The 26,093-nt window shown below is 38.9% G+C and overlaps 2 protein-coding genes across 8 annotated transcripts; one reads left to right on the top strand and one right to left on the bottom strand.

The window, feature by feature from the left end:
- Nucleotides 1-4,229: 4,229 nt before the first annotated feature.
- Nucleotides 4,230-14,840, top strand: LOC131227328 (ABSCISIC ACID-INSENSITIVE 5-like protein 2). Of its 7 annotated transcripts, XM_058223111.1 has the most exons (4): nucleotides 4,230-4,370; nucleotides 5,091-5,966; nucleotides 6,060-6,131; nucleotides 12,170-12,268. In XM_058223111.1, the coding sequence occupies exons 2-4, from the start codon at nucleotides 5,091-5,093 to the stop codon at nucleotides 12,251-12,253; spliced, it is 1,032 nt and encodes a 343-aa protein (XP_058079094.1). In that variant the 5' UTR covers nucleotides 4,230-4,370; the 3' UTR covers nucleotides 12,254-12,268. The 7 variants fall into 7 exon arrangements, 5 of the variants coding, with proteins under 5 accessions (XP_058079094.1, XP_058079092.1, XP_058079095.1 ...); XM_058223109.1 differs by having other exon boundaries at nucleotides 4,235-5,966; XR_009162204.1 differs by lacking the exon at nucleotides 12,170-12,268 and adding an exon at nucleotides 14,405-14,421 and having other exon boundaries at nucleotides 4,237-5,984.
- A 2,058-nt stretch (nucleotides 14,841-16,898) lies between these two features.
- LOC131227495 (uncharacterized) lies at nucleotides 16,899-25,307 on the bottom strand. The gene is made up of 9 exons (XM_058223281.1): nucleotides 25,107-25,307; nucleotides 23,377-23,540; nucleotides 23,028-23,132; nucleotides 22,855-22,911; nucleotides 19,796-19,876; nucleotides 19,124-19,158; nucleotides 18,021-18,110; nucleotides 17,647-17,797; nucleotides 16,899-17,221 (listed from the first exon to the last, which is right to left on the bottom strand). The coding sequence occupies exons 1-9, from the start codon at nucleotides 25,264-25,266 to the stop codon at nucleotides 17,102-17,104; spliced, it is 963 nt and encodes a 320-aa protein (XP_058079264.1). The 5' UTR covers nucleotides 25,267-25,307; the 3' UTR covers nucleotides 16,899-17,101.
- Nucleotides 25,308-26,093: the final 786 nt, after the last annotated feature.

The raw sequence follows: 26,093 nt of genomic DNA, 5'->3' as shown, positions 1-26,093 counted from the left end.
AGTTAGAAAAGAAGTCTATTAGTCCCTATTCAAACTTGATTCGATGAGTCTACCATCAAGATTTTTGGTGCATAATATGCATGTTGTGGAAAAACACCCGCATCTAATTAATGTAGACAAAATAAAATTAATTATAAAAGAAAGAGAGCTAAACAAAAATACATGGGCCAAAGTTTTTTTTTTTTTTTAAAGAAATAAAAGGCATATAGATTTAAATGATTCAACAATATACTTACATTAGGGCAATAATATTAAATAGCTTTTTTCTTTATTAAAACAAGAGTAAGAAACTGAAGAATCATTACTTTCTCCCACTCTTCCACCATACAAGACCTCTCCCCTTGCGAAATATCTTAGACTCTCTCCCTATATTTCCTTATATAGACAACACTTGAGAGAGAGAGAGAGAGAGAGAGAGAGAGCTATAAGGGACAAACTGTTGGGAAACTGCAAAAGCACATAGAGATGAATCAAGCAAATTAGTAAATCTTCAAGGCTAGGGCCCCCATTACTTTGGCCAATCTTAGGCCTATAAGTAGTGCATCATATTCTACTTCGTTATTGGATGTCAGGAATCTGAACTTCAGGGCATATTATACGCAAGTCTGGTCAAGTGCGACGAGTATCAACCCCGCTCCACTACCTTTTGAATTTGAGGATCTGTCCACATGGAGGAACCATTCTTGCAGAGGAACTCCTACATCATCGTCGTCTTCTACCAAGGGCACCGAGTAAGTAAATTTGGCGATGAAGTCATCTAGAGCCTACCCCTTGATCATAGCTTGAGGTTGATATATGACATCGAACTCAATTGCCAACTTCGCCAATCTTCCCGACGCCTTGGGTTTCTGGAGTACTTGGCAAAGCAATTGGCTGATTGGAATAATGATGGTGTGAGCCTGAAAGTATGGTCAGAGACATTGTGATGATACGATTAGGGTTAGCTCTATTTTTTATTTTTATTTTTATTTTTTTATGTCAGGGCATCATCTCTTAGCTTGCACTAAGGCTTTGCTAATGTAGTACTACACAGGCAACTATTTCTTTCCGATCTCTCGTATTAATGTCAAACCCGGGCATTGAAGAACAAAAGAGCATTATCTCATTTGGCTTTGTCGCTAGGATCTAAATTCTATTGTTAGGCTATTAATGGGCTTCAATAGGATTAAAACCCTCATTAATGGGATCTATTTGGACATTGAAATTTATCCAACAAGCTCTTACAGTAAAACCATATCTACTTGATGGCATTGAGGACATGTTCGATGGGATCAAGGGTACATTTGATAAGACTGAAGAACTATTCGATGCTATTGATTTGGACATTTAAATGTCCAACAAGTTCTTAAAAGAAAAACCAAAATGCTCGATGAGATCGAAGTCATGTTTGATGGGATCAAAGAGATGTTAGATGGATTTGAAGAACTATTTGATCCTATCGATTTGGAACATAAATTTCATCAACAACATCTTCACTTAAATCCTATGTTGCTTAATCCCATCGAACTTATGCTCAATTCTACTAAATGATCCTAATTTCTGCCTATTTTCTGACCGTTGCAAGTTGGTCTATTTAACCCTTGTTAACGCTTCATTTAGCATAATAGCATGTGCAACACACAATTTGCTTATAGATTGATGGTGGCACATGTGACACATGTCAAGTAATTGAAATAGGACGATGACACATGTGGTGCATGTGCATGAAACTTGTGGGTTCTTGAACTTTGTATATGTCATATACAACAAATGGGGGGCGTTTCAAAATTTGCTGTGACATGTGATGCAGTGAGATATATGGTACATGTTGTACCCACAATGCATGTGTACAAAACAACATACAGTCGCACATAGCTCAACTGAACTGCTTTAAAGAAAATGTTATACTAACCTTTTTAATGTATGGCTATCACATTTTTTGACGTATACTATCTCAACAATACTGTATTTCTAAGGTACAAACACATGGACTGGACCCACACTGTCTTAATTGTGGACCTGATGGTAGACCCAAATTTATATTGATCAAAGATCCTAACATTTCCGATCTATTGATATTCAGCCGTTGGTTTTGGATCTTAACCATCTTATTTCGTTTTAAATGCTGATTCAATGATCGTTGATTAAAAAGATTAGAAATGTCCGACTAATTTGGTTATTTAATTCTATCAAGATGGGCCCCACAAATTGGAAGGTTTAGATGGACTAGATGTATCCCATGAATATGATACTAACATGCATGAGTATGATCCACTGAACTCTACCAGAGTATCATTACAATCCCTCCACTGAAAGCTCCTATATTGGTTCCAAACATAGCTACGTTCAGATCCCACTTCCCGGGTTCTGTTTTGGTAGAACACTTCCCATTTTCTACCCCACATTTGAACGAGTAAAACCCAACTTCCTCATTGCATTTAGAGAAGTGAATTTTTTTGGTTGTCTAGGAGAGTATGGAGCGTCATGCACATGCGCTCAGAAATTGCAGAAGTGGAATACACGCTACTCAAATCAAACCGTTGAAATTGTGATCCACACCTAAAATGGGTTGATTGACTGAAAATTAAATGCGATCAATGACAGAGATTGATTGACATCCATTTTATATTTTAAGTGGAAAATATTCAAAGGTCCAAATTCAACAAAATAGAGGTGATGTTTGCTAAAGCATGTCTAGCTTGTTATTGGATACATTCAGACTATAGCCATTGTACATGGGTTCATTTACTGGTCCAAAATTGATGAGATACATAGCTGACATGGTTACCTCTAAAATATTGGAGATTAAAATATCCTAGTATTTTATTTATTATTTATTTTTTGGTCATTGGACTGCAAAATAACTACTACTAAGGCGGTTGCCATTCAATTAAAAAAGTCAGAATCAGCAATGAGGTACTCCAATTTGAAAAAAAATTCTTTGGCATATGTTATTTATGATGAATCCCATCACATAAATAGATTTGATATTGAGATATAACACCGGATACAACCGGCCACAATTTCAAAACATCTTATAACAATAAGTCGAGACATTGTAGTTGACATTATTAGAGGGTGGCTTCTATAAATTGATGTAGTTTTAAATGGATTTGTGACATAAGGTTGTGTGTGCTTGCGCTAAATATAGTGGAATCTTGTTACCTAGCTCAATGATAAATGTTTTGTGTTTTAATAATATATTTTTAAATTCGAACACCTGTATAAGTTATATAAGTAGATAGGTATTAAAAAAAAAAAAAAGAAATAAAATCTTATTAATAAAATTGATATCTGGCTGTAGGCCTAAAGTAGGTCTAAGATATGATATTTTTTTTTTTCCTAAAGCCTTTTATCAATTGTCTGCAAGTAAGTATACAATTTTGAGCATGTGCATGAACATTACAATTTCTAGAATACCAAATAATTTCTTCAATGTAACTTAGCTCAAGACACCAACAACATTGACTACATGCACATTACACTTTTCTAGAGCATCAAATAACTTCTTCAATGTAACTTAACTCAAGACACCAACAGCATTGACTATGCATCTAAACATTTCTAATGCAACCTACCTAACAGTAGCACAGAAAACCATGAAAAAAAAAAACTCTACATTGAAGTGGGCCTACTCATTTTCATCCTTGGATTGACCTAATTTTCAAAACATCCCGTTTTCACCGTGGAAAAATCTTGTTGGACAAGGGAAATATTATACAAAATACATAGTGGACCTCACATGCAATTAGTTGGACGTACAACCATGCGTGGTTTATCATTCCTATATATATACAAACAAATATACACACATCAAAGACCAAAGTCACCTCCTGACCCATGCAGAAATGTGAATGCCATGACACTAGCTCTCCCTGTTTGTTTTGCCACAATTTCTTAAATGATGCTGACTCATCCTTTTATACATATTGCAGACATGCAATTCAATCCTGACCATCAAAATTATGCATCCTCCACTGTGGATGGATGACAGTTCAAATACCTACTTCAGCAGATCATCGGAAAATCTTAACCATCCGTTACCTGTCATTGAATCTGGACCGCATCTTTACAAACTTCTCCTTGTTATCCACCAATTAGATGGTTGGATTGTCCAATTTAGGGTCATTTTCATTAGCTCGCATACTTTGAAGGGTCTAGATTTACATACATGCATGCCACTTGGATGACAGATGAGTCACCACTATTTAAGCAGCTTCATAACACACCACGTAGTGATCTTGTCCATGTCCATATAAATAAAGGACTTTTTTATTTCTATTTTTTCTGAATTTGGGTATCTGGGTTTTGGTTCAAATCACTGCTCCAACTGCAAATGCGTTGAATTGGGTGATTTTGTTTCTAGATTCTCAGATTAGAGCCAACAGCATGTAAGTACAATGGGCTGATTTTATTTCTATTTAGATGGCTGACTTTTGGATTTTATATCATTTGAAGAAGGTAGTTTCAGAAGAAATCCATGGACTAATACATATATACATATAGAAGAGACATTACCATATTTTGATTTTGTGGGTTCTGTTGGCGTGATTTGGTTTTTGGGTGTTTTTGAAAAATGTTAATGTTTGTACGGTGTTAATGAGTTTGAATTTTGGTGGGGTTAGCTATCATTTTTGAGTATTTTATTTTTTCCTTTTTTGCCTTGGGTGAGAAATGGGTTGTGTTGGATGTCTTGGAGATTTCGGTGTTGTATTTACACGAGTTTTTGAGGGTTTTGATTGATGGTAGAAATGGGTTTTCATGTGGGGTTAAAAGGTGAAAATTTACCCCATTTTGAGCACTTTTAATGGGTTTTTCTTGGTGTCTGTGATGTGGGATGGGCATTTTCGTATGAAAGATTTTTTGTAAAAAAAACCCTATTTTAGCTTCTTTGGGAAGTTCTTAGGATTATAAGGTTTGGTATGTTTCATGGGCTTTCCCACTTCTCTTCTTTTTCATGCATGAGGTTGTAATTTTGGGTGGAGATATTCAATTCCAAAAGTGAAATCTATTAGACTAGTTTTTGGAATTATTTTTTTAGTTTTAGTTTTTTGATTTTTTTTTGAGTTTGAGTCTGTTTGGGGTGAAATTGCCGTTGAATGGGAATTCAGATGATGGGTTCTCAAGGCAATGGGCAGCAATCTCAATTCCAGCCACTCGCTCGGCAAAGCTCTCTATACAACCTCACGCTGGATGAAGTTCAAAACCAGTTAGGAGATTTAGGAAAACCGTTGAGTAGTATGAATCTTGACGAGCTTCTTAAGAATGTGTGGTCTGTCGAAGTGAATCCGGTGATGGGAATGGACACGGAGAACTCTGCACTGCCAGGCCCAGTCAGCTCAGCGTCTGGCTTGCATCGCCAGGGGAGCATGACATTGACACAGGCCTTGAGCAAGAAGACGGTCGATGAGGTGTGGAGAGATATTCAACAGGGGCAGTCGAAGGGTAGAGAAGAGAGGAGAGAGAAGGAACGGCAGCCAACGCTCGGAGAAATGACGCTGGAGGATTTCTTGATGAAGGCTGGCATTGTGGCTGAAGAGAGGAAAAAGAAGGGCGTGGGAGATCCGCAGAATCTGGAAGGGATTTCTAATGTGGGTTCTGTTCTGGGCGCCGATCCAATGGTGGGCCCACAGAACTTTCCACAGCATCCACCTTGGATGCAGCAGTATCAGCTTCCATTGTTGCATCAACAGCAGCATCAACAGCCTCAGCATCAGCAGCAAAATATGATGGGCACTTATATGGCGGGCCGCCCCGTATCACAGCCTCTGGGCATTGGCGGTGGTGCGGGCCCGCTTTTGGATGTTGCATATCCCGAGAATCAGATGGGCTTGTCATCCCCATTGATGGGCACTCTGTCGGACACACAGACACCAGGCCGAAAGCGGGTTGCACCGGGCGATGTGGTCGAGAAGACTGTCGAGAGGAGGCAGAAGAGGATGATCAAGAATAGGGAGTCTGCTGCTCGATCACGGGCCAGGAAGCAGGTGGGCCTGTAAAATCAGGTTGCTTCTTTTGAAAACCAGTTACTTCCATTTTCTGTTTTTTTAAGACTGAGAATTTATTCCTTATTGTGGCAGGCGTACACGAACGAGCTGGAGAACAAGGTTTCACGTCTGGAAGAAGAAAATGAAAGGCTCAAGAAGCAGAAGGTCGGCATTTCATCTCTCCTTGGGATTTTATTTTTTTTCCCTTCTTTTCTCTGCTTGTATTCAAGATATACTCCTGTCAGATGATACTGATTCCTCATGAAGATTTAGGTGCCTGTTTGGATCCCCATGAGAATGGGATCATAATGGATCACATTCTCATTTTGGAGTGGATTTTGCTGCTGGGTGCGATTAGTGCATCGCACCATCTGCATTTTCCGGGAGATGCCAAATGGTTCTGCTTCTGCAAAATATACATTTGGTGGGTTGTAGTCCTTTCCTTTTCTGATTCTGGGTACATCCAAACAATCCCTAACTTTTCTCTTCAATCTAAGATCATGGCTTGAATCTGTATCAAAACTAGATTACTTATTTCTTGTAAATAGAAAGAGAAATATACCATTTCAGGGATAACAAATGAGAGTATGTTCTGTATCTGCAAGTTTTTTGAGAAATCTTCCTCCTTTGAGCTGCAAAAAGCAGTGATTCTTTTGGGTAATTTGGGATCTGTTGCTCATCACACATGATTTTGTGAAGTTGATTCACAAGATGTCTCACATCCTGAATTTGGACTTTATTGTACCGTGCATTTCAATTGCCACTGTTAAAGAGTATCTTGAATATTGGATTTGTTGGTGGCAAAGCTAGAAAACATCATCATCATCATCATCATCTAAGCCTTAACCCAATTAATTGGGGTTGGCTAATCCAATTCTTCAATTCCACTCTATCAAGGGCCATTGCTTTAGTTAGACCATAAGTCATCAAGTCTTTTCTTACTACCTCCACTCACATCCTTCTGGGCCTTCCCCTTCCCCTTTTAAACACTTCAACTTGTACCGGCTCACTCCTAACTGGGGCAGTTCTTGGTCTCCGTTGCACATGGTCAAACCATCGAAATCTGCTTTCCCTCGTCTTGTACCTATTGGTGCTACTCCTCAACTCCCTCGAATGCATTCATTTCTAACTTTTTCCTTGTCTTGCCACTCATCTATCTCAACATCCTCATTTCAGCTATACTCATCCTATGAACATATTCTTCCTTAACTGCCCAACATTTTGTCCTCACATAGCATGGCTGGTCTTATAGCTATCCTATACAATTCCCTCTTTTGTTTCATTGGTATTTCACTAGAAATATCTGTTCCTAAAAGTCCATTGGTGTTTGATCAGTAGTACAAAGTAAAACAACTCCCCCATGCCAAAAAATAAATAAACAAAAAAGAAAAAAGAAAAAGAAAAACGAGGAAGCTTCTGGACTTTTAGTTATGCGCATGACTGCTACCTTGCCATCGGCACCTGTTTGTACTTTGATGACATTACTCTGACTTGATATATGAGTAACATTTTCAGCATTAGATCTAGTATCAAAATGCAGACAACACTGGGAGAGTTTACCTTATTGGTTTTATTTATTTATTAAACAATTTGAAGATCTTGATAAATTTTGCAGGTTGTATGTGTCAGTGTAGGACTCCTGTACCTTCATACAACGGCCTCAATTTGAAAATATTCATATGGTGGGCCCATGTATGATATTCTTGAAGTGACACTTTTGTGAAGCAAACTGCCATATGCTACTTTATAAGGCCGAGTATAGCAGGTTGCAGGAAAGGTCTGGAGTAGTACCATAATGTTACTTACAATGGGATCTGCTAGCATTCACAACGAGGAAGTAGCCCTCAAATTGCCATGACCATCGGTTGAACTTGAAAGTAACACAATTGCAATTTGGAGCCCAAATCCTCAATACAAATGCCAAGGAAAGAAATTACAATTTGATTGTTTCCACTCCACCAGACCACTAATTGCAATTCAAAGTTTGGACGCACTCTCGATGAAGAGGATATCATGCTGTTAGTAACGCCAACAGTGGGAACCGTTGTGCCTTACGGACTGTAACGGTCATCACGGAAAAAATGGCCCATAATGGCTCGTTAAAGAGATGATATAGGCTTTTGTTTTTTTTCAAATAAAGAAAAAAAAATGCCCGTAATGACCATTACGGGCCCATACTGTAACGGTAACGGTAGTGGCTGTTATGGCCACCATTGCCATTATTGAATTACTTGATCCAAACGCACCCTATGTGGATCCACATGGGAGGGAGTACTCTATTAGTGATCGAATGAGGAGTCTTTCACCAGCCAGAGTGTGTCGAAATCCTTGTGGCATGAGAGTGCCCAAACTACTTGGTTACCCAAGATGGTGCAAGTGCGTTCCTATTGATTGCAACGAGCTAATCTAGGGAAAGCCTGGTAGAGTGGCCTATCAGAATCACCATACATATTCCCAAAATAAACTATGAGCCATCACCCACCAAAAAACAATTTTATTCGTGAAGAGATCAACATGCGAAAAAACTGACTTCCAAACACCTGAAGCTCTATACAGAGAAAAGGACTTGGTTAACCAACCTCCCTGCATTTTCCAGACATCACCTGCTTTCAAAGCCATCTTCTTCCACCCCTAATCTCCTCAATCACTTCTGAAAAGATCCCTTCACCTTCACTCACAGGTTTACGCACTTCACTCCAACCCATGAGATAGAACTTATGCTTATCTTCAGAGCCTCTCCAAAGAAACTCCCTTTGTAACTTTTCCCTTGAAATGAAACCATTGTCAAGGGATGCTAACCACAAAAGACAACAAAAGAAGAGAGGACTTGGATGGTAAAATTCAAGACCATGTAGCTTATGGAGAAGACAAAACAATTTTTTGTTCTTTTGAATTAATTTTTGTGTGTGAGTCTGTCTGTTTTGGCAACCTGCAAATGCACAAGGAGGAAATAAATCATACAAAAGGATCAATGAAAGATGACAAGTTGTAGGAAGGAAAATCTTTCAGATAATATCTGTTTCTTCGAGAACCTCTTCTAAAAAGGAGTACAAGGTGGACCAAGTTGGATGGTCCCTTCCTCAAAATAGGGAGTTGGTTGGAAGTGGGCATTTAAGAAGGATGAATTGCGCTGGATTCTTTGCAAACTTGATATTGAAAAATGCTTATGGCCATGTTTGATTGTTCGCTCCTCAGTTGTTGAGGAAGATGGGATTTATTAATGGGTGAAAAAGGATTATGGAATGCATCTCCTCCATGACAGTTTCTACCTTCTGAATGGATTATTGCTGGTTTGCTTTTTGTCCAAGTTGAAGAGGGTTAGAGTCAGGGACACCCACTCTTACTATGTGATCTCCCATCAGCTACAAACCGCTTAATATGAATTTTAATGGTAATTGTAGGGTGCCCTATTAGAGGGTCATCAAATTGGCATATTCTGCCATGGCCAAGCAGAGAGATTCAAGAGAAGCCAAAGTGCAGGCTCTTTATGAACTCAGAAGGTTATTTATTTATTTCAAATGGCAAGTTCTGAGAATATTCGCTATGCCACTATGCAAAAAATTAGAGGGGTTGATTGCCTAATGTGGTCAAACGGGATCATCAGATGAAAGAAGTCCCTAGAGATTATCCTTTAGCATTGATGAAATGGTAGACTTAGAATCTAGGTTAGTTTCTTCTTCTTCTTCTTCTCTCTCTCTCTCTCTCTCTCTCTCTCTCTCTCTCATTGTTTTTGAAGGGAAGGAATCAAGTTGGGAATTCAAAGTGGGTGGAAGAAATTAAGATGTGCCTCTAGAGTTTTATGCGATTGTTATGTACCACTCAAACTAAAAGGAAAGTATTATAGGATAGCTATAAGACCACTCATGCTTTGTGGGACAAAATGTTGGGCAATCAAAGAACATGTTCATAGGATCTGTATCTGAAATGAGGATGTTGAGATGGATGAGTGGCAAGATGAGGAAGGATAGAATTAGAAATGAATCCATTCGAGGGAACTTAGGAATAACATCAATAGTTAATAAGACGAGAGAAAGTAGGCTTAGACGGTTTGGTCATATGCAGTAGAGATCGAGAATTGCACCGGTTAGGAATGAGTTGGTACAAGTTGAAGGCTCTAAAAGAGCAAGGGGAAGGCCGAAAAGGATGTGGATGGAGGTAGTAAAAAGACTTGATGACCTATGGTTTGGTCCTTGATAGAGTGGAATGGTGGTACAAAATTCATGTGGCTGACCCCAGTTAATTGGGATAAGGCCTAGATGATGAAGAAGCAATGGGATAGATGGCCACCTGGCTAAACAGGTTATATCAAGGTTGTTGCACAAACCTTCTATCCCCATGCTGCTCCCTCTTCTTATTAGATTATGGACTCTCGATGCTAGATGTTTATAGTATACTTGCTAACATTTTGAAATGCAAGTTTAGTTTTATGTGTAGAGACTCATTCTGGACTCTCCCATGATGTATTCTCTCTTATTTCATTTGAATTGAAGTTTATGTTAACTAGAGGGTTTCTAATTGCACTATCTTGTATAATAAATCTATCTAGATGTCACCACATGTGCCGATGAGGCACACGGCATGAGATCCAACCAGGCCATCAGGTGGGTCCCACTTTGTAGGTGCCCCGACCTAAAAATCAGGCAGGGCCACAACATTAGAAAATCGGATGGTTAGCCATCATTGTTTCATAAACCGTATTGGTGGGCATGCATGATTTGGGCTAGGGAGTCTATAAAGTGGGGCCCAATTGATGGATGTCTTGGATGTTGTGTCAATGTGCTACATGGGCACATTTGGTGGCATGTAGATGGGCTGCCTTATACACATGCTTGTGATTGGCAAAACTCTACAACTTAAAGCAAACTTGAAATAGAAATGATCGGGGTAAATGACACTTTCCACCTTACCCCCAACAATAATATTTGTATCCTCCATCGATGACTGATTAAACATTGGTTACTCGGTGAACTTGTCATTATGGTCTCATATGGAATGAGCATTCCTTCGTGTATATGATGTCATATGTGGGGTCCGCTCTTAGTTTTTGGGCATAGTAGACATTCTCATTCATGAACAGCTCTTCCCACGATTCTGCAATAGCCTTTGCATCCACCATGGTCTTAAACATCTCTAGTTCCATGCATTGCATATTTGATTTAAAAAGCTGTGTAAACAAGTTTCATGATATGTGCTGAAACATGAGTATAAAAAGGTTGCTATATCATTTAGGCAATTGCAAGCCCCATATTTTCATCACTTGTTAATTGCCATAGATAAACCCACTTCCACTTTTAGGGCCTGTTTGATTTTTTAAAGAAAGTGTAAATACCCTGTAAATGGGTAATTATTACCATTTCACCCGTTTGAAAATCCATCGGGATTTCTGTCTTGGAAACTGGTTTAAAAGTGCTAGTTTAAATTTCTAGACCCCATTGTGATGTATATGATATATCTGTTCCGTCCATTCGTTTTACCACAACATTTTGAGGCATGAGCCAAAAAATAAGGCAAATTCAACATTCAAGTGGCCCACACCAAAGTAAACAGTGACCTCAAGAAGTTTTAATAGTGTGTGTGTTTAATTCCCTTTTTCCTATGGTGTGGTCCACTTGAACTTTGAATCTACCTCATTTTTTGACTCATGCCCTAAATTCAGTTGGCATACCGGATGGACGGTGTGAATAATTCTCATATTTCATGATGGGCTCCACATATATTTGTAGGCAACCTCGATTTTAGTGTTGAAAAAAATAGGAGTCAAATCAACCCTTGGGGATGATGAAGTAATTACCCTAGGAAGTAATTATTACATATTTGCAAGGCATTTACGATTACATTGGAAAATCAAACATGCCCTTAACGCAGTTGGTATTGTCTTGTTATGTTGATGTATGGAAGAGAACGGTATCTTGCATGAGGAACAGCAATCCATTGGTTGCTGCAATGGTGGTCCAACATAAAACACGATGTGGTCTTGTCAGCAGCCATTGCATGCAGGTTGGGGCTGTTAACTGGTTGGGTCCGGGTCTTGCTGAGTCCAGGTCCTTTTGGGTCTGAGTCTCATTTTTGAGGACCCAGGACTGAATCTGATCAGCTTCCTGGCTCAGGTACTGATTGGGTCATTATACCTGTTTGAATCAGGTCTGGTCAGGTCCACATCAAATGAGGGCATTTACATGGTTGGGACTATTGGATGCCTGCAGGTCCGGGTACCCATTGACAGCCCTACTGCAGGTGGGACATATCCCAAGTGGCAACCCCACCTTATCACCGACTTTCAGGGGTAAATCCCATAAACTTTTTTGATAGTTGATCTGGGAGATCCCAATTTTAGTAATCTCAGATGAATATGTTTACTTTTTACTAGACATATTTTAAGGCTCTATAGTGTCATTTATACCAGGGTACCTATGTTTTTTCGCCCTTTGCTAGAAATATGCTGTTGACTAAATAGTTTCCATTACATTTTGGGGCTCTTCTTCTTCTTCTTCTTCTTCTTCTTTTAGTAATGAGGATCTCAATAATGCAATTCCAACTTTTTAAGCATGATTCGATGTGGATTCCATGTTTTTTCTTTGTCATTTTCCTTGCATGTCAAAGAGCGAAAAGAAAAGAATAACCAAAAGTAATATCTCATAAGCCATGATACTCGTACACTTGTGCATGCTCAATGTATCGTGTTGGACATGATACGATACCAATACTGGTACAAGGTACTCTCGCATACTTATATAAGAAATGTTCTCACTAAATCCTATTGTATTAGTTTCGTTCTTTATGGAACTCTGAGGATTCCCTCTCTTTCCATGATATATGCTTGTGTTTGTATCTGTAAAAACTGCAATCATCATCATCTAAGCCCTATCTCAACTAATTGGGATTGGGTACACAAATCTTGTTCCACCATTCCACTCTATCAAGGACCATATCCTCAGTTAAACCATTGTTCATGAGTCTTTTTTTAGTACCTCCCCCTATGTCCTTTTGGGCCTTTCCTTGTCCTTTTAAAGCCTTCAACTTGAACTCACTCCTAACCAGCACAATTCTTGGCTTAGGTTGAACATGGCCAAACCATAAGTCTGCTTACCCTCATCTCACTACTTGTTGGTGCTACTTCTTAGTTCCCTCAAAGACATTCATTTCTAATTCGATTCTTCATCATCTTGCCACTCATCCATCTCAGCATCCTCATTTCAGCAATACTAATCGTATGAACATATCTTTTAACTGCTCAAAATTCCGTCCCATAAACATGGGTGGTCTTATATCTATCATATGAGATTCCCCCCTAATTTTGATTGGTACACGGCGATCACATAAAACTCCGGAGGCACATCTCTACTTCTTCCACCCAGCTTTAATTCTACGGGTGATGTCGTTCTCAATCTTTGCATGAAAAATCGACCCAATATATAAAAAATGGTCAATTTGGGTACTTGTTGTTGGTCAACAATCTTAACAACTCTTCGTTTCCATTCATATTGTTACCAAAATCGCAGTTGTTTTTTTGGATTGTAAAGCATCCCTCCATAGTTCTAGTTTTGTGTTCACCCCTCTGGCTTTTCAATTAAAACTATGTCATATGTAAAGAACATACACCATGGAATCTCTTGCAAATTATGAACTGAAATTACAAATGGACAGCACGAGTAATGATGAACTGAAATTATAAATGGATAGCCATGTCCGGGGCTTTGCTGCAAGCGCACACACATGTGCACAATAAAGCTCATGTACATGCCACATATGCTAGCATGGCACATAGGTGTGAGATCCTTCGCATCCATCAGGTTGGTCCAATCTTCTAGGTGTCTTCCCATAAGTAAATCATAGTCTGGTCAGCATGTGGGGCCCTATACTGGAAACAGGTGGAATGGGTAAACTTTACATTTGTTTTGCAAACTGTGGCTCACCTGACCAGTAGATCAACCTGATTCTTGGGCTAGTGCATCAATATAGGGATCCTTTCATGTCCTCCCCCCCTCCAAAAAAGAAAAAAAAAAAAAAAAAAAAAAAGAAGAGAAAAAAGTGGTTCTTTTCTGATTTATGGATTGGGCTTTGGACCTATCGTGCCATGCTGCATGGTGGTGTGTAACGAGCAAAGCTCACCATGTCCATATTGCATCCTGACCTTTATGCAAAATGGAGAGCCGTACTCCAATCACATACCCATATCGGTATCTGGGTGTCGTAGCTTGTAAGATGATTGGAACTGTATCTGGGTGATGTAGCGTGTAAAGATTATTAGAACTGTATCTGGGTGTTGTCGCTTTAAGATGATTAGAACTGTTTCTGGGTGTTGTAGCTTGTAAGATGATTAGAACGTGGATTGCTCATTCTCTTGTTAACAAAAATTCCTTCCTTTGTGAGTGAGTGATTTGAATGCTCCTTGCATTCTTCTAGTAAAAACCCTGATTTGGCATAATCCTCTCTTGCAGGAAGTGGAAACGATTCTGCGCTGTGCACCTACTCCAGAGCCAAAGTACCAGCTCCGAAGAACAAGTTCAGCCCCTTTCTAACTGTGTTAATATGCAATTTTGTAGATTTGAATGGGGTGGTTTCTTGAATTTTGCGTCGTGTTTGGGTAGCTCCGCCCAACTGAGTTCCTTTGAACTCTTGGGGTAGCTAGCTGTATACGTTTCTAAGGAGCCTTGCAAAAAAAACTACACGAGCTGCTCGTTTTTTTTTTTATTTTCTCTTTTTTAATTCTCGCTGAGGCTTTGTTTTTATGTACATTTATTACTCTCTCGCCCTGGGTCGAGGCTGCCTTTGGATGTAAACCAAATCACGATCTGTTTGGATGTAGGGTGCGTTTGGTGTGGCATAGAAAACCAGAACTACAACATGTTGTAAATGGTTTCGATGCTTGTTGGATCTGTTTAAGGTTTGACCAGCAAATTTTGCGGAAGGGCATTCTACTACATTTGATGGGACATCCAAATGCAGCCATAATCATCATTTCGGCTGCATTTAAAAAAAAATTTAAAAAATTGCAATTACAATTACCATGCTTAGCATCCCTATCGAGCCTTGTTCTCAAAATTGCAATTAGATTACTCATGCCTGTATGGAGTGTTTGGGCTCCAAATTGCAATTTAGATCGCTCAAGGGAACTGTGATCTGAGGGCTACTTCATTACTAAAAAACATCATTAATTGCTGCTGGTATTTGTTCTTTGATTAAATTGAATTTTTGAAATTCAATTTGCTTGTGCATCCAAACAGCCTTTTGTAAGTGGTAAAACCATCTTTTCTATTGTGGGATTAATCCCAATTTGCGCAGGAATCCCAACATGGACATTAATGGCTAAACCACTAGCTTAATGATGGATTGCACATTGGACCATAATTCTGACCGTCGGCCAGAGTATATGGAGTATATGCACGATGTACTTTGGGTTTTCGTTTTAACAAGCCCGGCCGATGGTTGATTGGCCAGATAATTGTATGCTTTCAATATATGGTTAAGATGCGAAATTGACACGGATTAACATGATGAGGTTGATCACTGTCTTCCTCAAGGATAACTGCTCCGAATCCATGGAGCTTCTCTGGACTCCTCACATAGACCTCTCAAATCCATAAGGAAAAAGCAAGGAAAATGGAAAATAAATTCTATAAAATTCATAATTTTGATTAATAGATGAAATAAACGACTTCACAACCCTTTAAATAGGGATATTAAGCCATGGGAGAAGTTTTGATATCAAACTACAACTAAAACTCCTAGAAATTGCTACTTACTATAATAGTAAACATACTATTTATAGATGGTCATGTCTACTAGTGAGCATGATTTTTGGCCAAAAATAGTTAAGTGTCATATTTGGCTGAACCATGATGTTCTCCTAATTATTCTAAGCACTTTTCCTGTTGGGCACAACTCCTAAAGCCCAAAGGCTGGGTTACATGGCTAAAGTACCATGTCCTACTCCAAAATCATATATGGTAGTCTCATAGCTCATTCTGGTTTGCGAGATACATCCATTTTAAGTTCTGATGGTCCGCATCATTTCCGCTTCTGATCAGGCCTTTGTTGATCCATCTTGTCCGCGACCCGCTCTACATCAGAAATGCAGCAATGGTCCTAATTTACCTAAACAAGACCTAAGATTAGTCGAGGATTTGGGACTGTCAATGGGAATCTGAATCCCCGGGTACCATATGGATCCGAACTGATTTTAATGGGTCTGGTTCCCCTTTTGGGGACCCATTGACAATTGGGTCAAGTATTGGCCTCACCTTCTTAGACCTGGTTGAAAAGTGGGTCTAGCCAGATCTAGGTCCATCAACTTGGACCAGTTAAAATTGGGTCAGGACAGTTCAAGCCGGGTCCAGTTAGTTTTCATAATACTATCATGTCATAACTATATATTGATTATTCTAGCAAGGACACCGGGTTTTCTAAGCCATATGCATGCACAAGAGCCTATTTACACCCATGCATGTGTCTAAGTGGCATATGTATGGCAATGTAATACATCCATTAGGTGGGCCCAACCATGTAAATGCTCTTGTTTGTACCTAAGCCAGCTCAAGAAAATCTATAGTCCCAATGGATAACCGAACCGGGTCTCGAAGAACGAAAACTGGACCCAGCAAGACCAAAACCCGGTTAGCTCGGAGGAATGGGTACTATAGGACCTGATCTGAACCATGGGCTCCACATGTACCCAAAAATTAAAAAAGCAAAGAAAAGGAAAACCTGAGCATGCCATGCGCATTCTCATGTTGAGGATCATGTAATTCCACATCAGTGTATGGAGATTGGGTGAGTTGAAATGGGCACTTTGAGAGAATTCAATAATCACGAACGCTTGCCACTTTTCCGAATTCATGGCGGTTTAACTCAGAATTCATGGCAATTTTCTGCAATTTATTGAAAGAGAACGGGGATGTTACGTTAGAAACTCTCCCATCTGGACAATGGCTATTCTTTTCAAAATTTCTGATTCTTTTTCTCTTTCATTTGATCTAGACCACTTCTGCCACAACGCATTTGCAGATTCGAATGTGGAGACAGACAAGGAATCCACATTCAGAGATATATAACAAAAGCAATTTTCCTGCAAGACATGACTTGCCACTTTTGAAGAGCTAGCTTAGGACCTTTCATGGGGTTGAAGAAAAGCTGTTTCAGTTACTTACACTGTCCTCGCTCTCGGGAAATATAAATCTCAGGTCCTCATTGTCTCTGTAAACTTGAACTAGACAAGCAGCTTTGTATGCAAACATTCCCACCATTGCTGGTACAAGCTGTGAAAATGGATGATATACAAAGAACATCAATGAACACAACTCTCGTATCTTACACATGTTAAGCGCTGGGACTATTGATCCGGTGGGCCACCAGTTCGATGGGTGGCTATAAACTGAACATCATAGTAATTAACAACTCTAACCATTTGATTTGTTATGAGTTTTTCCCTGTTGATATACCCATTGCTCGTTCTTTCAGGCCCCCAATTGGAATGGTTACCATAGTCAGATGGCCATGTTTTTTGGGGTATGACCCATTGATGTGGTAGCCCACAAAATCGAGGGTCCAGATTATCATATGCAAATGCCATGTGTACAGTAGAGATGTTTAGGGGAAGTAGCATTATTCAATAGCTTAAAGCATACAGAAACCAGTGAGGAAAGGTAAAAAAAAAAAACACTAAAGAATGCCATCAAACTACCTGGAAATCAAAGGCAGTGAAATTGTGTGACAGTCCCCAAAACCCATATATTGCTGCAGGAATTACGAGTCTCGGCGATGAAAGGGCAACAATACTACCATTCACTGTCTTTTCAAATGCGTTCCTCAGGTCCTCGCTCCTTATCCCAATCCTGCTTTGCAGATGAATACAAATATAAATGGAAAAACCTTTGTTGGTCATTTATGTCTCTTGCTGTACATGGAGCATACTTTAACCAGATCAGGACCATTCATTTATCAATGGAGAGAGAGAGAGAGAGAGAGAGAGAGAGAGAGAGAGAGAGAGAGAGAGAGAGAGAGAGAGAGAGATCACATCAGTAGAAAAAACTAGGACAGTATGTTGCCTCGACTCACTTTTTCAATTTCTTCTGCATGAAAATCTGAGGAACTGCTTCCTTGGATAGGTTGTCCGCGTGGTGATACAGGAGCTGAAGATACAAACAACTGCAGTACAAGTGAGCGGTGTGAGATGTATAAACATTCTGGAGGTGTGAGATGTATAGTTTTGTTCTTCAATGCATTTGGACATCCGCACACTAGTGTTTGTGTTTGAATATAGATCTTTTTGTTGAGTTTTCATGTGTTTGCTCTTTTGGGTAGGCTGTAAGCGAGATAAGCTTTAGAGCAATGTCATAAAGGTTGGAATCTACTTGTGATTTTGACTGTGATCAGTCAATGAAAACATGTTCACTTTGTCAAAGATCAGACCAGCCATCATGGTTTGACGACTTGTCTAGGATGAACATACTTGGACTCGGTTCAGGCCAATCTGGTTTGACATACCATGAGTCTCATACCATGCGACCCGACTCGGGCGAGTTGGTTAAGTCTTGGACAATTTGACCAAGTGAGGCCAGGTTGACCCGTCTGACTGGTTCGGCTGAGGAGTTATATGAAATCCATCTGCCATGATGGGGGCTTGTTGGATAGATCAACCATGGAGTCACCCTCAAAATATTAAGATGGATAATAAACATTTCAAATAGGCATATTTGGCATATTTAGATAAGTAATAAAAAAAACAGTAGCCAAAGCGATGACGAACTAACGGCCTTGCTGGTTAGCAGCATCAACTTCATTTCTAGAGGTTTGGGGATCAAATCTGGCTCCCCTATTTATATCTTTGTTGAAAAAACATGTTCTCAACATGAGTGATTCGGTTCAAGTCAAGTCAAGTAGTGGTAAATCGACCATGTCATTGAGTCTTCTCAGATTCAGTGAGTTTTGGAACTATGGTTAATAATCTAGCATGAAGCACAAAACGAATATAGAAATCTGGAAATGGGAAACCGGAACGTTAGTGTTTGTGAGGAAGGTTGGGATCAGATTTTTCAATGATGCTTTGGTTGTGTAGAAGAAAACTGCAATGTTACAAAAGGGAAAAGATAAGTTCTAATTTGGAGTTGTTCAGAATGGCATAGTTTAGCTATAAAAGAAAATAAAGTGCTTCAACTAACCTGAAAAGGACACCTGCTGCATAACTAACACCAGCCTGTAAGTTCAAGACAGAAGTCGGTTAGTCGGCAGAAAATCACGTGATATGAACATGAGTAGAATAAAGTGAGATTCTCTTTTCAGGACTAATCTAATGCAAGGCTGAAAACATAGCATCTACCACAAATTTCAACCAATTTGAGAAATGTCCATCATGCATTTCTGTAATCATTGTCTCTATGGCAGGTGGACTGTAGCTTCCTCAGTGCGGTCTGGTTGTGATTAGCAGAGTGCTAAATCCATACACGAACATGTGGCTAATTGCGGACCTTAAAAAATGTGGGCCCCATTGAAGATGGAGTATTGACCGATGACACCAAAGGACAATTTTTAACAATCTTCTGTCGTTAAATTTTAATCTGTCAATGAAATGTGTTTCTTAGGCTATGCTCAAGCAACAATGGGGCCCATCATTTGAACTATCTGGATTGGCGTGGATGGATGCCATGTGTCCAATGGATGGGATGTAGCACCCTAGTGATGTCCTACTGGCAAGGCTACAGCTTCCAAAATTTTAAACGGCGATGGCCTTGATCTTAATTCTTAAAAATGAGCAGTAAACAACTCAAATTAGATGCCTTTGAATTCCAAACTACCTGTTGTTGTTATGTGAAAGCAGAAATCAGAGTACATACCTGAACTGATAAGGTTACCAAACAATATCCGGTGCAAGCAGTTCCAATACCCGTGGTTAAAAGCAACAATTCCCTCTTAAGCTGGAAGAATGAAAACAGAAGGTCAAGATGCACTATCAGATTCTAACACTTCATGACTCTAAAAGATAATCTACTTTGAGAAGAATTCAATGCGCTCAGGGAGCAAGAAGGCGGGAGCTTCCTTATCTCACATCATTGAATGACAGTTGAGGGAATCTAGACACATTCCAAAAATTGAATTATCAAAAAGTTCATTTTAATATGGGTGTTAAGATTCCCACTCAAAATTGTTGGATGGTGGGTGATATGTGCGCATACTCTCCATGCATACAATCTTTCCAAGCTCGATTTCATTTATAGCAAATATATTGATTCCTCGAAAGTCTCATTGACGGTCTTCAATCCAAATCTTAATTGCAGGATCCTTCTAACTAGGTGCTGCTTCCGCTTTGAATCCCCACTTCAGAATCCCGTTTCCTACCTATTCATACTTGTTTTTATTTTGAAAGACACATTTTCCTGATCCCCCAGCCGAATTTGTTGTGGCTTTGCTTCACACTTAATGCAACTATAACCTAAATACACTGCGAATTTGGAAATTTGGGCTGACCCACATGCAAAAAACTGGGATGATACCAAAGATGTCTCTAAAGGGGCATTTGGATCATAGGTTACTTAAGATAAGCTACTTATGACATACGTAGCTTATCTTGGTTTCTACTTATTAAGCTGCAGTGATTAACCGTAAGTAAAAAAGTTACTTATAATTGATCTTAAACCAAACTTATCTCAAATAAGTTACTTATCTACTGCTCTTAAGTAGAAAAAGTAACTTATTTGGAGGTATCCAAATGGGCCCAAAATTTGGTGAAGAGAAATTGTGGGGTCCTGCTCATCAGCAAATGTACTGTTTCCAAATGCTTGATCTGATGGGACCCACGCGGATGGGGATGCCCAGGAAGTCTTCTGGACTGGAAAATCCTAACTGGAGGATATTTAACCTCTTACACTGAATGTGGATATTGATGTAGTTTTTTTCCTCTTAACAATCTACTTTGTGTAACCAATCGAAGGGTGAGTTCATTAAATCTGGGACATTTCGACGGATCCCTCTGTTGTGGAGGGACCAATTAGATTAATGGTTTGGATCACTGAACCATAGCCGCCACAATGTGTGGAATCCTGGGTACCAGGAAACTGTATGTTTGCTGATGAGGATGCTGTAATTACTCCAATGAATACACCCTTGAACTTCATATCCCATGGGTTTGTCAGAATCAATCCAAATAACTAATGTTTCCAGAAATCTGACACCAAAAAAGAAAAAAAGAAAAAAAAAGAGAGTACTTCTTCAAGACTGGAAAAATACTCTCATGTTGGAAAAATGCCCAAAGCCGCGAACCAACCACAAGCATAAGTGCCAGTGTGCCACTAACATATTCATGCATAGAAAATACTTAATGTTGTTGGCAACTATAGAGCATTCTCAACCTCTTAAATTACAGAGCAAGATGGTTCTGACAATATTCTAAAACATCATAGATGGTCTAATTAGACATGTTTTGATGGAACCTTAACCCATAGTTCTAAAACTCTGTGACTCAACCCAAAACTCGGCTGAGTTAACTCAACATGTCCAGAAATCAAGCTGCGTCACCATGAAACTCTCTGGTGAGATCGGGTTGGTTCAAACTCAGGCTGACTTGGCGTGACTTGAATGGAGTCACTTGCTGAGTAAGTCTTTAAATAAAAATAATAATTATTATAAAAAAAAAAAAAAACAAATGCCACTCCCAACCTCAAACAAGCGATAACCCAGCTTTTATCAGCAAGCCACACAGCTGGTTTGTGATTTTGCAAGCCTATTTTTATACTTGTACTTTTAAGTGTCTACTATTGGTAAAATTTTAACCCTACTTTGGTATTTAAATATTGAGTCGAGTCAAATTGAGTCTTCAGGTCAACCCAACCTGGCTGGATATCAAATCGAGTCAATTTTTTTAGTTTTTAAACTATGCCTTCACCAAAATCTGAATGGTCAAACAGGGTGCAGATTATTCAAGAAAAATTAAGAACTTCTAACAATATCTTGGAATAAACAGAGGCATCCTACATAATTTCAAATTAGAATGAAAAGGAGAGCAGCAAAAACTAGTATCTTGATAACTTTATATTTGTCAAGACCAATGGATATTGTTTTTTTTTTTTTTTTTTAATGATAAATTTGCTAAGGATCAAATACCTTTAACTATGAAGTACCTCTGTAAGCATGCTTGCTAGGATGCTCTATGGTTATAACACAAGAAAAATCTCAATTCAATCCTTACTCCATATAATTTGCATCTAGCTTAAGTTGGGGAACTTTGTGTTCTTGGACTCCGGGGAGCCGTTCAGTAATCCAGGCCATTAATATGATGGGACCAACATGGATAGACCATGCCTATGTGGAGTCGTCCTAACCAAGGTATTTGGTAATGGTAATGGCCAGTGTAACAGCTGGCTGTATGACCATTATGGCATGGGCTGTAACAGCCTTTACAGCCCTGTAATGGTAAAAAATAATTTACAGGAAAGAACTATCGGTCCATATCAGCCTGTCACAGGCCCATAACTGCCGCCATGGCCATTACGTAACCATTTATTAATACCTTGGTCCTAATCCTTAGATCAGTTGCCTGGAATTAGATGGTTAAGCAAAAACTTAAAAGGTCCATATTCAAAAGAAAATTACCAAGGATTGGAGGTCCGGAATCTATGAACCGTAAGATTTTTGGGGCAGACCAAATCAATGGTAGGCTCACCAAATCAATTGTCTGGATCACTAATACATTTTTGTTTATATGGATATGCTCAAGAATCAAACACAGTATTCATATCTTCTCGGGGATCATATAGTTTCTTGTTATCTGTTATCATGGATTTCCGCAGGTACAAAGAACATCAAAACCCAGTTCAAGAAAAGCAACAGACTTCGAAAGATGATGAAAAAAAAGAAAAAGAAAAAGAAAAACTATTCAAGTTGAAAGGAAATATCATACTGCATCGTATTTGAGAAGGTTTATTCTCTTCCTTCTTTCGCTATCATTCTGCCACTCCTGTCATTAGGCATGCAAAAAGTAAGAAGTTAGATATTAAGTCCACTTCTTCTTCTGAAAAATAGAAGGGGTTACAATACGGCAGAAATTCAAAGGATAGCAATCTAACAACAGACCTTGGCAGCCATTTTCTTATTCAATGGAGGGGTGTCATTGCCAGAAACCCATTCCTGTGTTTTAGACAGCTTCAAAAACCCACCTGGATTCTCATTGTCCGAGTCCTATAGATTAGGCGTTGAAAACAGTATCAGAAGCAATTCAGTATGCTAAAATTTTAGGATCTTGTTAAAAAATCTGTCCAACAAATACAGAGGTATGTTGGCCAATCTCTTGGTTAACGGACAAATAAATGCTCAGCTCACTAAGTTTCAAATTTTAAAGAGGCTTTGAGATGGGATGCCCCCAACGCAGCAAAAAATAAAATAATAATAAATAAAATCACCAAGTTCATAAGATATGACATACCTCAAATGGCTGAGTAATTTCATCCACTACATTAGCCTGTGCATCAACAAAATTCAATCCATCCCTTCTCCAAAGTGCATCAGAAACTTTTGATATAAAATCTCCATTGAACTGTCTTTCCCTTAAAAATATTTGTATAATGTCATCTCCTGCAAGTTCACTTCCTGGAAAAAAAAAAAGATTTTCAATTATGCAGCCCCTAGCAGCTAACACTCAAGATTAACAAAAACAATGAAATCTCAGGGCTTTGGAGATAACTAGTCTCCGTTGTTAGGTTACATATGGGGTATTCGGTTCATGATGAAAAAACAAAAGCTTCTCTGGTTGAATGAGCCTACAGGCTAAGGGGAGGAATATCTTTAAAATAGTGTAAACATCAACACATATGAGGTGGGATCATTGAGCCCAGCTTACCTATAAAGAAAAAAAGAGGAAAGATCATAGCTACCAAGTTCATTTGGATCATGGCTAGAAGTTCATTTTGCGCAAAGCGTGCTCCATATTCGGGTGTGGGTGTGGGGAAGTGCCTGTTCAAAATATTTTCAAGTATAAACAGGTACGAAGCGAGAATGGGAGCATGAGTCTGAAGGGGGAGCGGCACCTAATTAGAAGAACATGAAACTCTATTCCAACCCATGGTTTTAAATAGTCTGATACTGAGTGGACTCAGTATTGGTGAACTAAGTGAACCGCCACTACTATATACACACAATGCTAGCTGAGTCAAGTGTATAACCCCTAGCCTACCAAGCTAATGATGAGTCACACCAATTCAGGTTTCCAGGCCAGGTTGTTGCACTCCAAAATCAATATTTAATTCCATGCTCTTGACCCCTATGAATAACGAATTGACTTGGCAAACCGAGTAGTCAGTTCATATTATTGACTTGGCAAACCGAGTAGTCAGTTCATATTATTCCTCAGTTTTATTGGGACGTGCAAAGCTGCAAACAATATACACCGGAATGATGGTGAAGCAGGCAACTATGCTGCAGTACAATTTGCATTCATACATACATAACTGGAAAATGGAGAATGCTGCTTGGTCATCCAAGCCAACAGCTCTGTCTTACTTGGCAAACTAACGAAAACATCAAGGGCGTGTTTTGGACTTGCCCTATTGAACTGAACTGCAATTACTAGTCCAATAAACTGGAAATGACCAAATTGCACTAGCACTCCCATAGTACAATTCATTTCAATTGAGCATCCAAACAAGCTCAAAAGTTCCTCTCTGGCATAGCTAAAATGCCAACATTTTCTTATACCCACATACATATCTAATTCAAGAAGTTGCTAACAATGCATTTTCGGAAAGAAAACAGAGCAATCTTATTTTACTGAAGAAAAAGTCCACTGCATTTCCAAATCGACGAGCACCCAACTCTGCATTTTCATAATTTCATAATAATACAGACCCAATTTCATTGTTCCATGACGAACAATTCTAATTCACTTCCTACAACAGATTATGGACAATATTAACAAAAGCTCCAAAATTCTCTAAAAAAATAGAAAAAATTTACATTAAAAAAGACCCACTTTCCATTTACTTCCAATATCAAAAAAGAAAATAAAAAACCAAAGAAAACAGAAAACAAGCCCAAAGACAGAAATGGGTTCTTTTCTAGAAAAGGGAAAGCACCTACAGTAAAATCAGTAGAAAAGGAAACCCAATTCATAAAAATCAAAAAGGAAAAAGACCCAATTGAGAAAAACTGCAACTTTACCAGAAAGAGAGCTTCTGGAGGCTGAAACTCTTGGAGATTTCCTTGGAACTCTTTGAAGATGATGGAATGGAGATATTCTGTTGGGAAGTGGAGATGATGGGTTTGTAATCAGCTCGGAACTATGCAAGCCAAACACCCCAAATCCAAGAAGAGTTTCCATAATTTCTGTTTTTGAACGAGAGAGAGAGAGAGAGATCGCATTATCTATGACAAAGAAAAAGAGGGAGGGAAAAAGAAAACATAAAAAAATAAAAGAAAAAGATGGGGTTTGCCGATAGAAAAGGTGTCTGAGAGAGCCCTGCGCATTCACATACAGTCACACGCGCCAACATAGAACACGTGTTAGTAATCTGACCTTTCTATCTTATAGTATACATTATCTAGATATATCTTCCTGAAAATATGGATATTTTACATCTCATCTAGGCCAGAGCATGAAAAAAAAAAGAAGGGAGAGCCATAAAGTTTTTTCTTAACCGTCTGTTTAGTCTGTATAAGTGTGGCCCACATAAAAGTAAAAATGCATTATATTATAGAAAAAAATACCTAATAATTAATTTAAACCTCATGAAAAGAACAGATCTAGTACTGTTTTTCATATTTTTATTTGTTTGTGTTAGTTTTGGCATGGATTCATGCGCGCGTGAAAGCAGAAAAACCGAAAAAAATGGAAGTATCGCAAAGATGCTGGGTGGGGCCCACTACGATGTTTGTGAGAAATACACTCCGTTCATACGTTTTAGGAGATCATTTTAAGACATATGACAAAAAATGAAGTGGATCCAAAACTCAAGTGAGCCACAAGAGAGGAAACACAGGGGATTCGGTGAGCACCGTTGAAACATTCTTATGGCCATAAAAGTTTTGTATCAGCATACATTTTCGGTGTTTTCACTTGGGAGTGACCTTATAAACGGTTTAGATGTCATATAAACATCATAGTGGAGCCCAGAAATGTTTCAATGGTACGTATTTCTTTCCCCAAAT

The sequence above is a fragment of the Magnolia sinica genome, chromosome 15 (genome assembly GCF_029962835.1).
Source record: "Magnolia sinica isolate HGM2019 chromosome 15, MsV1, whole genome shotgun sequence".
NCBI classification, from domain to species: domain Eukaryota; kingdom Viridiplantae; phylum Streptophyta; class Magnoliopsida; order Magnoliales; family Magnoliaceae; genus Magnolia; species Magnolia sinica.
This window is presented reverse-complemented; position numbering and strand designations above follow the sequence as displayed.

Excerpts from the sequence above, each read along its gene's own strand:
- LOC131227328 (XM_058223109.1), top strand. The coding sequence starts at position 5,079 with ATGGGAATTCAGATGATGGGTTCTCAAGGCAATGGGCAGCAATCTCAA. Across the intron at positions 5,967-6,059 it reads GATCACGGGCCAGGAAGCAG|GCGTACACGAACGAGCTGGA; the intron begins GTGGGCCTGTAA and ends TTATTGTGGCAG. Across the intron at positions 6,132-12,169 it reads AAAGGCTCAAGAAGCAGAAG|GTCCGGGTACCCATTGACAG; the intron begins GTCGGCATTTCA and ends GGATGCCTGCAG.
- LOC131227495 (XM_058223281.1), bottom strand. The coding sequence starts at position 25,266 with ATGGAAACTCTTCTTGGATTTGGGGTGTTTGGCTTGCATAGTTCCGAG. Across the intron at positions 19,877-22,854 it reads ACCTTCTCAAATACGATGCA|CTTAAGAGGGAATTGTTGCT; the intron begins GTATGATATTTC and ends TCATTCTTCCAG. Across the intron at positions 17,222-17,646 it reads TCACTGCCTTTGATTTCCAG|CTTGTACCAGCAATGGTGGG; the intron begins GTAGTTTGATGG and ends CCATTTTCACAG.